Below are 20,082 nucleotides of genomic sequence, written 5' to 3'. Positions count from 1 at the left end.
TCTGTGTGAGTGTCTCTCTCCATGGTGCTGAAAGTTTGATAGCCCGTCTCTCTTTTCCTCAGTCTAGGAAAGGAGTCCGACAGCATCTTGTCAACTGTGTGCTCAGTCCCTTCCCCCCTTACTGAATCTCAATCAAACTTTTAAAAGTACTTCTGGGTGTAGGAAGATAAATCAACATGATATTTTAGAATTTAGTTTCTTCTAATTACACTGATAGAACACTGGTAATTTTCACAATTATATAAGGACCAATTACAAGACTGCTATCATGACAGACACGAGGAGAAACTGTAGTAATTATCCATCAAAACTCAACCGTGAGTATATTGGAGGGCTTTCACCTCATGTTTAATCACGGCATTTTCCTGTTACGACAAAGACAAAAACAACATTTGCTCCTCACTGGAAGAGCCGTGCTGCGGACGCGGAGGATAAAGTAAGAACAACACAGTGAAAATAATATGACTGCCATTTCATCATTCAAAGAATAACAATTGCATAAATCCCCAGCGTTTTACGTGAAGGCTTTACCAAAAATAAGCGCCATGGCAAACCTGTTCGTAAAGAAGAAATGGGAACAATAAAACTCTCCAACAATAATCTCCTTACAACACTGGAAACATTAAAGCTTAGTTAGCAGCCATCTTACCATGCCTCAGGATATACCTAACAAAAATCTTTGATGTAGCTTTGATGCACGCCCAACACTTTTAATATCGCAAGGTATGAAGCGATGTGCAGCCTTTGCAGAAATGAATGTATGAACCACATGTTTAACACGAACCACTTCCCCTTTTTATATGCTGATTTAATCACAGTATGAGTTTATTCAGAACAGGAGATGTTGTTAGAGAGTTGATTTGAAGCGGACAATGCAATATGATAAATGGATTTCATTTGTATAGCGCTTTCCCAATGCTTGCGCAGCCCCCCAAAGCGCCTTACACTGTTAATCGCATTCACCCATTCACATAGACGTTCACACTCCGATGAAGGTGGCTGCCTTGCACGGTGTTCAGTTTATCCATTGGGAGCAATTTGGGGTTCGGTGCCTTGCTCAAGGACACCTTAACATGTGGGGATGGGGAATCAAACCCGCAACCTCCCCGTTCAGAGACAACCATTCTCCCAACCGATCCAAAAAACATAATTCAAGACAAACAGATTGATAGATTTGAACGTGTGACTGTAACGTTACTGTTTTGGCAGTGAGGGATTAGCCACTGATGACGACAATGACATTAGTAACACAATTGTGATTATTGAATTTTACACACACACACACACACACACACACACACACACACACACACACACACACACACACACACACACACACACACACACACACACACACACACACACACACACACACACACACACACACACACACACACACACACAACACTTAATAATTTGGTTGCACATGTGAACAGTTGCTGAGCTGCTGTCGTTCTCTGCCCTGCTCAGCAGGCCAACCATGAGCTTCAGCATCCATATTTAACTGAATGCAAAGAAGAGAAGTTCCATTACCATTTCACTAAACTCCTGCATGCTTAAACCAAGACTTATGCAAACAGTCCTTCCTCCAGACTGCTTGTGCTGGACAAGCGGACATCAAGCGGCTTTTTTGAATAGTTTTCTTAATCATATATTTACCAACTCAGAAACAAACAAACAGCAATGTATAAATAGAATCTGCCTATTACAAGGTTTATTAACTTGAAACCAAAAGAGACTAATTCAAATCCTGAACTATTGCATTGCCCAAACAGCAAATGACATTCAAAGCGTAGAAAGGACGAGCAGCATTGAAGCTCAAAGCAGGTAAGAAATGAATATGTACGTGTGTCATGAATACATCCTAATCTATATAACAATTGTACCTCGGGAAAATTGTATAAGGGACGGCGGCTTGCTTCATGATAGGTAGGAAGCTTTGCAGATCTTTTTATTATTCATTGAACATAGAGGAAAGTGAGTGAGCAATCTATCAAAATGAATTGGGAGCAAAGAAAAAAAATGTAAAGGTTTTCTTTTGCTGAGCATGCAGAGATTGCTGCTTTGTTATACAATGACCGGAGTGTGAGCCAGGAATAGAGAGGAGGTGACAAAGAAAAGGGGTAGATAGGGAGAAATAAAAAAGGCTGGAATTGGAGAGCTTGTTTGTGTGTGAGAGAGAGATACAGGCACTGAGAGATCACCAGTCCATTTGGAAGTTATATAAAATACCTCAAATGCAAAGTCTGGTTTCCGTGACAAAATTGTGCACAGCGTACAAACAGTGTTGGAAATTAACTCCAGCATGTGTACATGCAGTCACAGTTAGCAGGTTTGCAAGTCAAAGATGAGGGCGAGAGCACTAATGCACATTTCATGCTGCAGTGTATACAGATTGTGGAACAACAACTAATGCTGTCGAGGGCTTGAATTGCACAGTGGTGCATCTCTCGGCATTTTATTGCAATAATAAAATTAGGAAATCACAATCGGAGTTGGTCATAAAAGGCCATATTGCCCCATAATGTCTTTGTATGGGAGGATTTTTGTACACCTTGATGTGAAAAACATCGAGTTTATCATGAATTGTGCTGTACAGGTAAATTTGCCATAACTTGAATATATTCATTAATAGACTTAATCTTAAATCAAACATCTGTTTTTTTCCCCCACATAAAGACAATGTGCTCACAACAAGTCATATCAATGAAGATTGGCACGACTTTGGTCAGAAAAGTGATCCCACAATACTTGGCATGCACGTCACAAATGATGTGATTTAGTAATGACAGCTCTGACTATCACTGCTATGCAGAAGAGTGCAGCTGTCTTGAATGCCTTGTTATACCCTGTTTCCATAAACTAATCTGCTGAATGCCAATTTTATATGGATCGTGAGTTTTAATAGGTTACAGAAGTGGGCTGGGGAAAGTGGAGGATTTGTACATGAGCTCTTATCTGAACTCGGAGGCAGCTCCAGCAGCAGACAGTTGCTCTGGCTGAAAGGAGTAGACGACAGTTGCGACCTTAAGTACTGAAATCCATCTTGGGTTGAAGTATATCAAGAGTGATGTATGGTCCGCTGTTCCCAGTATGCCAAGTGCAGGCGCTTCGTATTGACTACATGTGAAGCTGTGCTACGACCATGAGAGTTAGTGTGGCCACTGATAATCCAAGGTGACACACCGAGAAGACAACATGCTATTAAATGTACCATCGTATCAAAGTCTGACATTAAAATTAAATTTTTCTTATCTTTTACATCACTCGCTTTTTTTTTTTTTTTTTTACTTGATTACAAGATAAAAGATCCTTCAATATTTCATTCGGGCCATCGCCGCTACAAACAGCACATAGGTGAGCCATAATTGGCTGATCATCCATGAACCTTGTGCTTATTCCTTTTGGTGACTTCAACTGGCTTCTCATTATTTATGCAGGTCTGTGTTTGTCGGCTTCTTCCCGATGAAATTGAATCATTTCACAGTATCAAGAGCACGTGAAAACTGAGCACATATGGCCCTGCTTTAAAGATCTGTGAATCCTTTCATGTTGTTTTAATAGCTTAAAGACCAGACGTGTTTAACAGCTCAGAGATTATGCTAAATTTGCTTTAATCTCATGTGATCCACCCCTGGACCCGCACTTGTTAAAATGTAGAGGTAAAGATTCATTAAGAGTATGTATAATCCAATTTCAATGACTATAACGGTTGAGAAAATAATTTGTGATGCTGCAAATGCAAAAGTCAAAGTGTGGACGCAGGGTTTCCAAACAGAAGTGCGTGTGCTCTCTCCTCCTAAATTCTTCATTACAGCAGTTTATAATTTCATCGAGCATAAAACAGAGTGAGAGCTTGACTTTGCGAGAGGAACACAGAGTGAATGATCTATAAGTGAGTATGTCACTGTGTCTGTGAGTGTTAGAGAGAGTGACAGAGAGGCAGAAATTAAGCCAGAAAGAAGCAGACTCTGTTTCTGTAGGCCTCTGTGTGTGCATGTGTGTGTATCTAGCCTTTATGATGTAAACTGAATGTAACCTTTCTCCTCTCACACAGCCCCTGCAGTGGGGACTAGGAAGCCCCCCTCCCCTCGGGAGCCGGCATAGACTCGCATTCATTTAAGCCTCAGCTGCTGCGTGGTCTGGGTGTCAAGTGAAACGCACCCTCTTCCTGTGGAGCGCGGGGCACAGAGGGACACTCACAGCAGGGTGGGGGACTGACCACTTGGTAATCAAGTCTTGCATAATGCCATTCCCCAAAATGGATAGTGCCTCACAGACACTGTGCCTGGAAATTGGAGAATGAACATGAGACACTAACTGCCAAAGTAAGGCAATTTACACTATTCCTTGAATCTGTGCGCACGCAGCACACTCATTGTTTGAACAAGTGCCAAGCCTCTCAGAAAGCCCCTGACCCCACTTTTACACCGTCTATTGCCATAATTACATGTGCTTCAGCTTATTTCACCTGCAGGCATATTTTGATTGGTGTTACTTGTTTGCTTGGACAAAGCAATTTAGAAAAAGCATTGTTATAATAAATAGACTTTTTATGAGCATCATCCCTAAATATCCTCTTTAACAAATTGCCTGCTATTATAATAATAAACTTTTTCTTCAATTCAAATGGCTCATCGACGGATGTGACACTCTGTTCCAGGTCTGGTTCCAGCTCTTATCTTCTTATTATGAAGTCTGAATAGAGCCTATGGCTGTTAAAATCGGTCATCACAGCAAGGCTGCTCAGGTTGATATACAACCTTCCTGATGGCTCTTTTCAGCGAATCTTTCACTTTTATTGTTTGCTTGTAATACTGCAATGAAGGCTTTCCCCTCAGTCTACCTTTGAACACAAAGTGAGATGAAGCTTTGAGGAGATTCTTGAACATATATTTTTGGGGTCAGCAGGTGGGGCAGCACCGTCAGTTCACAGCAAGCAGGTGCAGGTTTGATTCTGAGAGTTTCCATCTTCTCCCTGTGGGTGCCACGTCACTCATTGTCTGTATCTCTGAGTTTATCCCGTGCAGGTTGTACCCTGGATTTTTCCGAAAATCAGCTGGGATTGGATTCATTCTCTGTGTGGATAAAGCAGTGCTTTTAAGAACACAGTGATGGGAACAATGTGAAGAATCGAAGGGATGTGTTTACCAAAATATTTTATTCAGCTTATTTTTTGGAAAAAGAAGGAACATTTTTTATTTTTGGGCTGCCCAAGTGGAATTGTGGTTAGCACTAGTGAGTAGGGCCAATTTTTGATAAGTAAACTGCACATAATTGACAAAAAAGCTTTTACTTCTCAGAAATGTAAACCTATTTTTGCAGTATTACATCACTGGCTGCACTTATTACTTATAACTATAACTGACTATTAACACAATGTTATTACAATAATTGCTCAAGTGTCCTATTACTTTATTATATCATTTGCTTTTTTCTTAGATTTTAACTGGCCAAAATGTGCCCATTATTGGCAGGTATTACATTATTAACTTTTATTCCAATCTTGGATTTATGGAGTTAGCATGCTCTCGCTGAGCATGGGTGGGCTTTCTCAGATTTCCTCCCACAGTCCAAAAACATGCACTCGAAGCATATTATTGTTATTATTATTATTATTATTATTATTATTGCGACTTGCCTGTAATTGTGAATGTGAGTGTAATTGTCTTTCTCTGTTTGCTCTATGTGATGGACCGGCAACCCGTTCAGGGTCGGCTGAGATCAGCTCCAGCACGGTGCAACAATAAGTTAGATAGAGCATGGATAGATGGTAAAACTATGAACTATATTATATAAACAATCATTTTTAGAATTTATTTGCACCATCTGCACCTTCTGCATAAGAGATTTAAAGTCTGTGAGGGGGGCTTTGAAAACCCCTCGTAGACTATAGAAAACTGGTGTATGGCTGTACATGTAGAGTTTTTCTGAAATCACTGAATATTATGGTTCAGTAAAAAAGTATTTTAGAACTGGAAACAACCCCCCCTATTGGAATTATATAAAGCAAACAACCCAACAATTACAGTCATAACTCTGACATGGTAGCCTGAACTGAAAAACCTTTCAACAAGTTTGCTTCAGTTTTGTTTTACTCGTCCATCCATCTTTTTTCTATTTCAAAGTTCTCCAGGGTAGAGTCACAGCAGGTTCAAACCTATTCAAGTTAACACAAGAAGAAAGACAAACAGTTAGGAGTCCATCACAGACCTAACCGAGACAAACAGGCAATTACACACACTCCCACTTACAGCCAATTTAAAGTAACTAATTAACCCAATATTTATGTCTTTGCACTGTGGGAACAAACTGAAGTGAGTTGAAAAAAAAATCCATCAGGACAGGGAAAGAATAACCACTACGCCACTGTGCTGTACTATTCTTCATGAATTACAATTGAAAACATCATTTTTGAATATAAGATTCTTCATTTTATCAGTCAAGTTTATGTCTGTTTCTGTTCTATTTATTTTAATTGAAAACTAACAATAACTTGGTGTTGGGACAAAAGAAGGCAAGTGTCAAATATATTTTAATTTTACAACTTAATTATAATAACAGTTTTGAGTGCCACAATTTACAGAACACCAGCATATTTCATGAAACACATTCAGTGCGGGTGGATTCACATGTTTTAATCAATTTAGGGGGAGGAGAGAGAGAGACGCAACAGCACCCTGTGTTTAAATGCTCAAGTGCTTCCAGGTAATTGGCAACGCTCTATCATATAATAAGTCTTCACTGCTTGGAGGAGCTGTCGAGGATGTTGACAATAAGTCGAGTTCACAAACTGAATGCAGTCAGGTACTTTTTAACAAAGCAGGCAGTGTGCAGAGATAATACTGAAGTCATAGGCACAAAACCAGGTTTTAATGAGTGCCGTCACTCTGTACGTGTTGGTTTCATGGCAATAAAACATCTGTTTGATAAAAATGAATTCTCCCAGCAGGAGAAATCCAGTATTATTGAATAATCTCCATGGGAGGGAAATCAGGCCAGACGGGCAGTAGATCTACTGAAACTGAAGTTGTTCTAATACAAGCCAGAGTTCAGTTCATATATATTTGGTTACGATATTCCAGTAAATGTTTGACTTATATTACAATCAATGAATCATGATTTATTGTTTATAATTTTATATAGGCGGACTAAAATCTAAATCGACCATTGATGAAAAGTGCATGCTGACACATGCTGAAACTCTTTGATGATACACATTTTACATTTACAAAAGAGTTATTATCACACTCAGACTCAGACTAGAACAGGATGCAGACAAAAGCCATCAGAAGTCATAAAAGGTATGAAAGTATAACTCACGATAGAATGGCCACCCTGAAGCTGTGGAGCGCAATAGCTGCAGAAAGATGCCAGATTGCTTCCTGTAACTTCCAATCTCAGACAATGTAAGTGTGGTTTGAACTCCTTGGTGGATGGAGAGAGAGAGAAGTGTGTATTATAGTGGTTTGGATATTTCTTCTAACTCTGTTAGTCAGTGTGACATTGGCAGAAGATTGAACTCCCTCTCCAGCAGTCAGTGTTTGCAGGGTGAGTCATAAGAGACCATGACTAATCATGAAATAACCTGTCGCATATCTGAGTGAAACTGGCAGTGTGGCTTGTATTTTCCAATCTGTTAAACATAGCTTAGCATAGTCCGTGTCTGTTTGCATTCTAATGAGCTATCAACTTGCATTAAATTATCCTGATCCGTGACACTTCCACCAAAAGTTGCAAGAGGTCAAGGAAGCAATGACTGACTGCTTCAAATAATGAGCAGGTTTATTTGCAAAGGGGAAAAAAAAAAAAAAGCTGATTACTGATGATGTAAATTCTTGAGGCTAATGAGAGCATTAATGACTTGTACTTAGACCTCGGAGTAAGTGCCTTAATGCACTTCAGTCTCCACAATAATAACAAGAGGCAGAGTCCACGGTCACAGAGATCTGCTGCTGATGCTATGGACACGTTTCGCTGTTCCCGGAGACTAATAATAGAAATGAAGATGGTAGAAACCACACACTACATGCTTTGAATGATTACTTGAATGTGGGCAGACATGGTGGCATTACTTTTAGTTAGAAACAACAACAACTGAAATTAAAGCAGGTATGTGCGGCCTTGTGGAGTAGCAGAGCAGAGCATCAAAAGTCACTGAAAAACATTGCAATGTTATTAAAAACCGTAGTGCATCACTGCCTTTTAACAGTTAACAGGGAGTATGGCGGTGCAAACAGCTAACAGTGGCAATCTAACAACACTTATTTTTCTTAATATTGCATTAAGGGGGAAGAAAAATATATTAAAATGTGCAATAATGTGAGTACTGCAAGCTTTATCTCAGACATAGTTTTGTGTTTATAATACCTGAGGGGTAGAAATAGTGGGAGCATTGCTGTCTGAACACGAAACAGCACCAGGGTGAGAGGAGAGTGCAATCAGACAACTATGTTCGCAGCAAGAGTGATTTTCGGAGCTATTTATTAGTAATACTTGGAAGCGTGAAATACTGCTTACATCTCTATAGTGGAGAGGAAGAAAATGAGCATTTCTTCTGTCCTAATGTTTCCTGTCGAAACATTGTGTTATGTTAATAGAGCTAAAAGTAGAAGCTGAAACCTAATGCTTCTGGCGTCCCATTGGGTCTGTTAGTTGTACTGTTTCAAATCTCACCACAGATGCTCCGACACGCTGCAGAGAAAAGCTAATAAGTAGGTGGAGAGAGAAATCATTTCAAATGACTCTGAATGAGCTGGTGGAAATATCTGCCTTTCACAAAACAAGTGACATCTCACAAAATAACCCTCGTCCTATAATACCACTACTATTTTTACTACTGCTGATACTAGAGCTACTACTTTTACTAATACTACTACTGCCAATCATAACTATCTTTACTATACTGACTCAAATGAGATATAGAATTAGCATGGCCCTTCACAAAAGAAATGACACTTTACAAAATAACCTTCCAAATCTACTTCTTTGACTAAAACTACCACTATTACAAAGATGACTATCACTTCTATTGTTACCACTGCTAGTACAAGAGCCATTACTAAGTCAACTACTACTATAACTACTACTATCTTTACCATCCTGACTCATATGAGATATAAGTTTGTCTTTCACAAAACGAGTGACAGCTTATGAAATCAACCTTACATATCATCTATTACCTTTTACCCCTACTAGTTTCATTACTATTACTACCTTTACTATTTCTCAAGTGAGATAAAATTACAACTAATCTTACCACTATTACAGCTGCCATTAATTATCGTTACTATTATTACTACTGCTGATACAAGTACTATTCCGACTACCACCACTATTACTACTATTACCATGGCAACCACTGATATTTTTACTAGTCTCATTTGATTATGATAAGAAGTTATATTTACAATTCATAACTGACATTTTAGTAAATAGCCTGAATCTTTTACTCCTGCAACCACCACTACAATGAAACTACCACTAGTACTACTTCTATTCTGAGGAACACAATTAGTTTTGCCTACGACTAAAAAAGTGAAATGACACTCATCTTCTGTACTCTGTACTTATCTGATTTTGGCTAAAGAGATGTAAAATTAGTTTTGTTCTTACAAAATAATCTTCATCTTCTTCTAATACTACTACTAGTACTACTATTGCTGATCCTATACAAAATTGGCTTTGCCTTTAACGAAACAGTTGGCATAGAAAACTGCTGTTACTAATAATGCCCCTGCCGTCACTTCCATTTTCACTCTCCCGGCTAAAGTGAGATATGACATTAAAGCAAAGGATAATCGCTCACTGTTTGTTTGCTCATGTTACCAATAATTAAATATCCACAATCAAGTCATCACAATGAAAAAGATGAATTAGATAAGCAAATTAAAAACCCAAACAAAAAGAAATCATCCGCAGCTCTTCTGTAAGACGGGTTAGTATGTCGTTTATCTCTTGAGGAAATGAATAACTGCGATGCCTGTTTCATCATGGGACAATCCCTTTTTCAGTTCACTTCACCTAATGACTATTTAATGTAGGTTACCTTTGACCTAATGCCATCTTCTGACATTTGAAGGAGGGAAAATCTAAACCGGATGAACTTCAATACGTTGTCCCCCGTGCCTGGCTGGTGTTTGAGCAGTTAATACGTGTGAATATCCTCTCCAGACATACCAGCCACAAATAGCAGTAATCCCTCCTTCTATTTTTGTGCTCTACCAGTGCTATTGATCAAAAATAATTGGGGCATATGAACTAAAAGCTCTTATTGACTCTACTCAAATTTTTATGTGCACAGTTCCTCGAGCGGCATCATCAGTTTTGTCTTTACGCATGCAACTGCTTTTGGTAACTTGACAGCTTATTAAACAGCGTGAGTCATTGTGTTAGTGTCACTACGAGTCTCAACATAGTGTCCTGTCAAGTATTGCCGAGCGGAGTGAAAAATGAATCCGCTCTGATCACCGAAAACTAGTAACATCGTGATAAAAAGGAGTTGTAAATAACAGATGAGCCATTAATTAGACTTAGTTGAATAATGTGGTATGTGCATGGTAAATACACTTAATGCCACCCTTTACAGAAAAAAAGCCTTTAAGTATGACACGCCACACGACAACAAAGATGTTTTTAATGTGTGAAACTACAAGGACAGAAGCCAAAATAAGCCACGGGGGGACTTTATTCCCCCAGGCGCTTGACTTCTTTTCACATTTATGTAAATGTCAAAAGTTTTCCACTTTGCCTGAAAGGCAAATAAGCTGTAAAAATGCTGTGAGTGGTCAGAAATTGACCTGATAACGTTCACATTGGACGTCTGTGATGTATTCATCAGAGGATACATTTGCATGGTTTTATTTTGGCAAAGTATTAAAAAGATTAAGGCAATGCCTCCTGTAAATGGCAGGTTAACTTTTATGACCCCGTAAGCTCTGCCAGTCAATTATGCGATGCTCCAGCTTTTCTACCTCCATAATATATATCTGTGGGGAGCCGTGCCAGCAGTGTCGGGCTCAGGGTTTACATATGACTCACACAGAGAAGATATCTGGCAGAGATGATCACTTATGGGAGGCTTGGTTTCTGTGAGGAACAAGGCTGATAAAGCCAGGTGGCTACTAATGGACGAATCTAAAAATGTAACATCTGGAAAATGGTGCTTGGAATTGCTAATTTTCTATATGAATTATATGAATCATGCTTTTTTGTTTGTTTGTTTGTTTTTTAGAAGGGAGGCATATCTGTTATCACTAATTGCACACCCAAATTATTCATCAATACATCTGGAGTGTTGTCCAAACAAGCACTCAACCACATAGTGAAATATGTATTGTCACTAATTACACAAATTGTTTTTATTTTTTATCATTTGGATAAAATATAACTACTGATAAAAGAAACACAGCATTCTATTAATAGATGACTGCAAATTGTTTTATTCAAGTTAAATCCCAAAATACTTTAATGTTAATGAAATTACTGGACATTTTCCAAAATCTTTCTAAGATATTTTCAAAGAAACGTTTGCATCAGTCACAAAGTACAAAAAACACAGTGGGTTGTTGCCTCAAACTGCGACACTGAAATGTCACAGTTAGAAACAGGATGTATACACGGTGCCATTTTCTCAGAGCACTGCGTTTATAAGGTGAACTTAACCACCAGCAGTGAAACATTGTGAACGCACACGTTACCCCAAAGGAAGATAAGACCTTTCCATAATAACAATACCTTTCCAATTAGACTGCTTTAAGTGGCCAGGCGCAAAACAATTATTATTTTGTTTCCATGCAGGAGGCCAAAATAACAAAACTTATATGTACACACAGAATTGTGGAATTACAGTGGAATATAAATCAGTTTGAAATTGTGCATGACTCTCAAAGAAACTGTTTCTTCAAGATTTGTCAGCTTGAGCCAAACCAATCCAGACCATTGACTTTAAGTGGTCGAGACTCGGTATCGTCTCACAAGTCTATTCCTGGTGGGTCACTGTGTTGTGAACAGCAATATGTTTTCTTGAGCTTCTGTCCCGAGGTGCAAGCTTAAGTCTGAACCTCGATCCTGGATTATCCTCGTGGCCTTCGGGACACACTCATAATCAAAAATGATTCCACCTGAAATGAAGGTCAAAAGCAAAATAGGATTGGATTGAACACTTCAACGTGCAGCATTGTTGCATTACAAAAGAGCATATGCCTTTTCTCACGCTTCATGGAAACTCAGACTTCATTGACCAACTCTTTACAGAATAACTTTATTATTTCCAAATGCAACAATATATTCCTTTTAAAGGTAAAATATTTGAGTAGATAAATCCAAACAGGTTGTCTCATTTCTAAAAATGTGATTATAGTTTTACTTGTCTATATTTTACAACAAAAACTACATTTGCTGAAACTTCAGTATTATTTCTTTAAACTAAATAGAGAACCATAGTGTTTTTGACACATAAGAAAGTGAAAACCTGATAAAATGTTGGCTTACTGGCATAAGAAATAGTACAAGAAGACAGCAGTTTTCTTCTCCAGTGTTACTGTATCTTGCCTGAAGGCCTGTAAGTTACAGAGCCCAATTTATAGTCTGAATTCCCTCCATAGGAATTAAACAATTCAAAAGGAAATGTTGACTTACAATTTTAAGCGAAGGTGGGCTCCACTCTGCAGAAAGCTCGGGGGGGTCGAAGTGCTGTGGTTACGTAAAGCTGTGTCAGGTAGAATTCCATGTGTCTGCTGAGCGTGTGCTGTGCATGCTGTGTGTGGACACGGAACGGGACGGAGAGCAAAGACGCAGGGAGGCCGACGCCATGCCAACACCACGACGGGCAAAGTCATACCGTTGTCACGGCAGTGTCTGCGTGCGGACAGACCATAATTACAGCAGTTGGAAATACGCACAGGGGCACGGACATTGCAAGTTTTACACGGACTCCTCTTTCTCTCTCTGCCTCTCTCTCTCCCTCTCTCTCAGTTAATGAATATGCCAAAACAATTATCTGTAACTGCAGAGGTTAACCAATAATTACACACTCCATATGTTTACAGAAGGCAGTGCTGAAAATTACGCACAGGACATCATTCTGGGCGATTCTGCTGATAAAACAATGACCTCGAGGTAATTAGCACAGATGTTTATCATGCACGTGGTAAATTGCTTTTCACACAAATATCAGCGCATAGAGGCACAAAGAACTGAAGAATGGTTTGATAAGTTTTAGTACGCCTTCTGTTTCTTAAGAGTAAAACTGTGGAGGTAAAAAAAAAAGAAAAAGTCTGCTCGGTAAAACACACCATTCTTGCTTCTTTTTTAATGGCTGTTTTCTGAGAATATACAGCTGACCTTCTGAGCTCCTGCACAGATGCAGAAGTCGACCAAGGTGGGAGGAGTACATTTGTTAAGCGTTACTATTAGTGAGATAAACAAACCAACAGATTGCAGCTAGTTGAGACACGCATTGTCAACTGATACTGATGCACATCAAACCTTCTCCTGCCTACATATTTGTTTGCTTTTTCACAGTTAGCCGCATTTCAATTTGTTGTAATGACAACGATGATGGCTCAATGTGAAGCATGAGGCTTGTTATTTCCTCTGAGTTGGACTGATGTATTGGTTTGACCTTTGCTATTGGCCAGCCACGCCATTTACCACCCGCATGATTGAGAGCCCTCTTTGAACACGGCCAGATGAAAACCAAAGCTGCTGCAATGAAATTGTACTTGTGTTGAAAATGTTTTTTTTTTTTTTGTTTTTTTTGCTGTAATCTTAAAAGTGTCTCTTTTAAGAGTCTTTTCGCAATAATAGGAGAACGTTTCTGGTGGGTGATAACGAGTGAACACTGACAATTTGTGGGATACGAAACATGATCGATGTGAAATATTTACAGCTGGAAGCTCTCGTCCCAAAATAAAATCACAATGACTACGTGACGCTGATGCATCACTGAAATAGACAAAGGCTTGGAGTCACCGGAGTTCAAACAGGCAAATGCTGCCGGTGTTTCAGGGAAGCGAATGCTACTGTAAATGCAACACTTAGAGAGACTGATGTGAAGGTTTCGCCGTAGGCAGCCATTAGGAATTCCAGCTCAGGCGGTGTGATGTGCGCCAGAAAAGCTGCAATTACAGAAACTGAAATAGAGCTGGGTTCCACCAGACGTTAGGAGGAGCTTTGTGATGCACCTTTTGAACTTGGAGATGAGCGACACGTGCTATCTGCGCTGAAATCGTTTTGGAGGTTAATAAAGATCAACAATATGTTTTTGAGTCGCTTATTTAAGATGACGAGTGGCAGGAACTCTTCGCTTTTGACGAATCTCAGCCTGCGAGAACTATCATCCGTGTAGAGAAGACGTTACCGGAAACAAGAAGGGCTCGCTGTCTACAAATCTGCACTGATCAAAAGTGAACAACAAAGGGTCACTCTTATGAGATGCTGATGCGATAGGAAGATCAATGCACTGAGGTCACCGGAGCATTAGAACAAACCAAATGTAGTGTTTTAAATTGCCTCAATAAATGATCAAGTTGTATGATGACGAAGGTCAGGGTCGGTCCTTTCTTAAATAAAGAAAATAGGAAAAGCCTGTTCAAATCAAGATGTTACTGTTGAAGTGTAATTATGTCTGTAATAAAAGGCTCAAACAAACTAATTCACATCATTTGAACTAATTGTCTGCAGTTATTTGTGGTGCTAATTGATTTGGATTCGCATTCACACAGTGGAGTGTTAGAAGTGTCGAAATCCTGCTTCATCCAGTGTCTTTTCCTCCTCGTTATGCTGTGGGCAAAAAGCAGCTGGAACATCATAATATATATTTCACTACTACACAGGCATGGGACAATGAGAGATGTACTGGATAACAGACTACAAAGGACAAATATTGAGTTTCAGGTTAAATCAATAGATCACAGCAACAAAGACTTTTGGCTGTGTGTCAGTTTGTAACGTCGAACAGGAGCAGATAAACTGCGCCGGTCGTTGCAGAAGCTTGTTTTTATGCACCACATAAACTTCCAGTTTTGCCCAATTGAGCTTAATGCCAAAACCGGAATAAGTGTGAACAACCAAGTAAATATGTAAATAACGACTGTTGACGAGCTGTGTTTTACTTACATTTAAAGACACTCATGACAATCTGTTCCAACCAACTCGACTTTCTTCAACCATCTTTATTATGACATTATCTTCGAAAAGCCCCCCTGTAGTTTTTAGACCGTCCTTCTCTTTATGTCCCTCTCGGTTAATACACCACAATTCAGTAATGATTACCACACAGGCAATTTCTGCAGTTCTTCTAAATGACTCTGAAGCAAATGAAGCTTAACTTGCCATGACCGGACCAATGAGCTTAATGTTAATCTTTTGCTATTATAAGTATGAAAAGCTTCGGGTAAAAGTCTGCTCCATTATCGTGGAGACAGAAGGCTCTTTGTGGTCGATGTTTGTGCAACATTGTGTCATCAAGTGTGTTAAGGATCGACTGAACTGATTCAATTGGAACTATATTAGCATGTATTCGATACACATGAGCAATATAACTTATTTTTATGCCAGAGTTCAATTGTTTTCCACACAAGCTACTAAACACTGGTGAGTTAAATAATCAATTAATGCTCAGAATTGTTGTTAGTAAAAAATCGATTTCCGTTGTGTTTGCACACATTAGTCAGGATCAGTCATTTTTCAAAGCATCCCATGAATCTTCAGGCTGATTTCCCACCTTTGAGAGAGTCATTTGTTTCATGTCACATCACAAGGAATTTGCACTCAATCACAATGAGTGTTATGATTGATTCTAAAAATCTGCCTCACCTCCCTAATTTTTCATTTTTGTTTGTAAACTCTCTGTTTGGATTGTCTTTTCACTTGCTGTTCTTTGTGGAGTAAATCCAATGTGATGAATTATCGACTGATTGTTTGATCGTCAGGACCCAATCAGCGTCATCTCCACCGTACTCCTCCCAGCGCTGCACCCGGCGAGGCGTGACACGCCTGGACTTACGGTCGTTGCAGAACGGCCCCCCGTAGGTAGTCATGGTGCAGTCGCAGGAGAAGCCCTCCCACAGCTGAAGACACACGCCCTGGTGGTGGCAGGAGTCCTCTGTGCAGGTGGTGCTGGGCCCTGTGGGAAGGTTACGGTCTGATTGATCTCCACTTTCGTCAAAAGTTTATTGAAGAGAATAAATGACAGAAATTTAACTTAAGGAGAAGAAACAGTTGACAAAGCAGCAACTAAAAGCCAATAACAGGCGTATTCAGCTCATGAAAGTGAAGTATAAAGTAGCAGACGTCACCGAAAGTGATATCGAAGTACTGAAATTTGATGAGTTTGTGGATTTCCCTTGAAAATCGATTGAATAAAACAAAAGTGATCCGTCTTTGTTTCTGTGTCCCTGTGACAGAATCTTTTCTCTTTACCTTTTACAGGCCACATACTATTCAGACTGATTTGAAATGTCCTGTGCACTGTCACCCCGGAAAGAGAAGGATTTATAGTTTTTCCTTCTTTCTGGTGAGCAAAAATCCTCCGCACCAGTGAGTGAGCGGCAACAGATTTTTCTCTCTTCTCACCAGCACCTAATAAGTGGTGTAAAACTGTCTTTGCTACGTCCAGCTGTAAGGGGAAGTACACCTCTTGAAACGCTCAGCGTACACTTCCATGACTTGTCAACGGCAACCAGTGCAGTGTTTCTTGTTAAAGTATTGGTAGTCGGAATTCATTTGAGACGATTAAACTCTTCACTTTTCGCCCCACCGAGTTTTGTTGTTAGGACTCAGCAGAAACAGCAGGACTCCTCAACTGCAGAGTGATATTACAAGTTAGCATTTCTAATCAGAAATAATTAAGCCACAGAAAGTGTTTGCTGGCCAATCATTATGAGGCATTCAACAAAGCTGTTTAACACCATAACAAATATAGTATAATTAATTTCCAATCTGCAGTCACCAGTTGCCCCTTTGTTTTTATTCACGATGCAATGAGACGGCGCTAATAAATACAAGAAACCCGGGTGATGGGAAACGGTTCACGGACGCTTGGTGTGCTCTCACCTCCACAGCCACGCTCCACCTCCCCCACCTTGTGTAAGGTGTCTGCCAGCAGGTCAGGGAGTCTTCCATTCAAGTCCACCGATGCCAGGCAGCCCTTGTATCCCTCTCGAGAAGCTATTAGCCTGGGCAGACTGCTGTACATGCTCTTTCCAACACCCCCAATGTACAGCTCCCCTGAAAGACAGGGGAGTCAATCAGGGGTCGTTCGTTATAATTAGCTGTATCCAAGTTCATGTTGGTGCATGTGGAACCTTAATACAACTAAAGCAATGCTATCTTCTTCTTTTGTTTTTACACAATAAGGCACAAAATTGGAAGTGGAAAACTCTAAAATGAAAAAATAAACTCCTCAAAAGTGAGAGGTTATATACACATTAAATTGATCATATTTACTTTCAAAGCACATTTCTCAACATCTTCAAAATAGTCACAACAAAAAAACAAAGATAGACATGGGCATATCAGCACAATAGGAATTTCCTCTGAGAACAAATGAAACTTATCAGTTGCAAAAATGCAAATCACATAGTTTGATTATTAATTCATTCATAATTGTGATAATACTCATGTTTAATTACATTATTTACTTAAATTTCCATACAATGTACCAAAAATACTAATGATTATTTGTGATTTGTTTTTACTTCCACCAAAACAAAATGCAACAAATTGTGAATGTGTGAATAGCTGAATTTAGTTTTTAATTTGAGACTCTAAAAAATAAAAAAAAACTCATCGCAGCAGACGTTTCCGTCACACTGATTGTGAGTTACCTTTTAGATCCAGGTTGCGGGCTCCGTTGGCATGCTGGGTGACGGTGCGGGAATCAATCTTCAGGATGTGCACATTGTTGTTGTCACGGGAAATCACCACATTGTGCCACTGGTTGTCATTGAGTGGCTTGTCAGAATTTCCCTTCATTAGTGACGGCCCATTTCCCAAGTCAAAAACATAATGGATGTACCTGCAGGAAAATACAGATGTTTACTTTTACTATTTTTTTTTCTTATCTATAATTACATGCAGCCACACAGAAACTAGCGGTGTCAGCTTATAATAAAAAATAAAAAAAAATCATTATGTTTTGGACCGTCATGTGAATCCATCATGGTTCAAATCACTCTGAATACATGCATTCAAACAAATCACAGTGAGCATATGTAAACACACACAGTGGGGCTTCGGGCAAACCACTGCGTTGAGTTTAAACCGAATTATCAGATGGTGTGCGTAAAAGAAAAACAGCTCCTCCTCAATATTGCTCAAATGAAAAATAAAAAAACATTCATGAATAAGCTGCCATACTTCACACATAGCGTTGAGCAGCTAGAAAGTATGACAGAAGTGTTGGAAGCCATTTTTTTTTTTGTCTAAGCAAGCTTCTGCTGCAGGCTGCAGAGCTGAACAAGAGCTCCTGCTGACTAATTGCTTTCTGGGAGAAAGTCCGTGTAAGGTCTGACAGGGGGAAGATACAATTGTTGCTTTGCTTGATCTCTTTCAATAACCTTTTCTCCGCTTTCCTCACTGCAACAAAAAAAAATTTTTTATGAGGAAGACAACATTCCAAACATGAATGGAATGACGTCAAAATGCCGAGTCAGGCCGAGTGTGAGTGATTTCTGTGCGCTCGTCTTCCCTCGACCAAATTGCTGTAGATGAACAGATACTATAAAGCCATTTGGTGGCTTTCGACAACCCTGCGGGCTGATGCATTCATGATGTGACTCACAATAAGATAATTCTGAGCCCAGGAAAGTGAACGAAGCTCCAAATTGCTTTTAATGTGTAGGACAAATAATGTTGTGCTGAAATAATCATCTACTAAGGCACGAAATCAGGAATACAATATATCAGAAGATTATTCGTGTGACAAGCAGCCAATTTAATCCTTCCACGCCCCAGGCCTGGACGCAGATTATAGTCAAGTGGCAGGTCCAGCACTCACCCTTTGACTAGCTCAACCACGATGAAGTCGCTGCCGTCCCCGGAGTTGTAAAGTATCAGGCCATCGGGACTGGTGGTTTTGAACTGGAAGAAAAGGTGCATCGAAGCATAGGCCTGCAAGGTGGAAAAGGCCAAGTAGCTCGCTTGTGTCAGAAAAGTTACAGGATTGGCAACAATGTGCCTCATGCCAAATCGTGCGTTCAGCTCGCAGTAGGAGATGTCTCCGTTCTTGCACTGGTCCAGAAAGAGCATCCCGTTGAAGGAGAGCGCTTGCAGATGGCCGATGAAATTGGAAGGCATCACAGAGATAAAGCGACGCTCGGTCATGATCCCTGTCTCAATGTTGTTGAATTCCAGGCGGGTGTGGGCGCCGGTCATGTGGCCTATAAGGCACAGCACATTCGTATTATGCCGCAGAAGCACATTTCACTACTACGGCGCTTTCATCCCTACTTTACCTTCCACGGTCACGTTGTCAACAGAGAGTTGCAAGTTCTTCCCACGCCGCACCACCTTCACTGTGTGCCACTCGTTGTCATTCAGCTTCTCGCCTACCAGGAGTATCTCTGGTCCCTTGCCTAAGAGGAGGAAAGCGTCAAGTGACAATCATACCACATGAGCTCAGTGTGCACTCTCTCCACACAAAGCTCTCAGCATGATAAGCACTCTCAGGGTGCATATATTCATTTGCTTCTCACGCACACACACACACACACACACACACACACACACACACACACACACACACACACACACACACACACACACACACACACACACACACACACACACACACACACACACACACACACACACACACACACACACACACACACACACACACACACACAGCCACAGATCCTGACCAGCAAGCAATAATTTTACTCATCTAATAACCGGCAAAATGGGAAATTAAATGACATCAATAGAGCCTATTGAAAACTGAATATTAAAAATGCACTCGCCAGTCGCACAGTACAGCCTTTCTTATTGTTGGAGAATTGGTGTGAGGTCTGTTGAGGAAAAACATTTTGGGGGAATGTCTAACGGGCTGGCTCGACATATACCTTTAAGTTTCTG

General features: G+C 40.0%; 1 protein-coding gene across 1 annotated transcript in view; it reads right to left on the bottom strand.

Annotated features, from left to right (window-relative positions):
- Positions 1-20,082, bottom strand: part of nrxn2a (neurexin 2a) — a gene marked incomplete at its 5' end in the record, with an annotated part of 98,361 nt that overhangs the window by 40,224 nt on the left and 38,055 nt on the right. Inside the window, 5 exons of the mRNA XM_080483937.1 lie at positions 16,010-16,129; positions 17,059-17,232; positions 17,832-18,022; positions 19,004-19,385; positions 19,461-19,580. Coding sequence (XP_080340063.1) covers positions 16,010-16,129; positions 17,059-17,232; positions 17,832-18,022; positions 19,004-19,385; positions 19,461-19,580 — 987 coding nt within the window. The remainder of the gene's footprint in view (positions 1-16,009; positions 16,130-17,058; positions 17,233-17,831; positions 18,023-19,003; positions 19,386-19,460; positions 19,581-20,082) is intronic.

The sequence above is a fragment of the Lipophrys pholis genome (assembly GCF_963383615.2).
Source record: "Lipophrys pholis genome assembly, chromosome: 16".
NCBI lineage: Eukaryota > Metazoa > Chordata > Actinopteri > Blenniiformes > Blenniidae > Lipophrys > Lipophrys pholis.
This window is presented reverse-complemented; position numbering and strand designations above follow the sequence as displayed.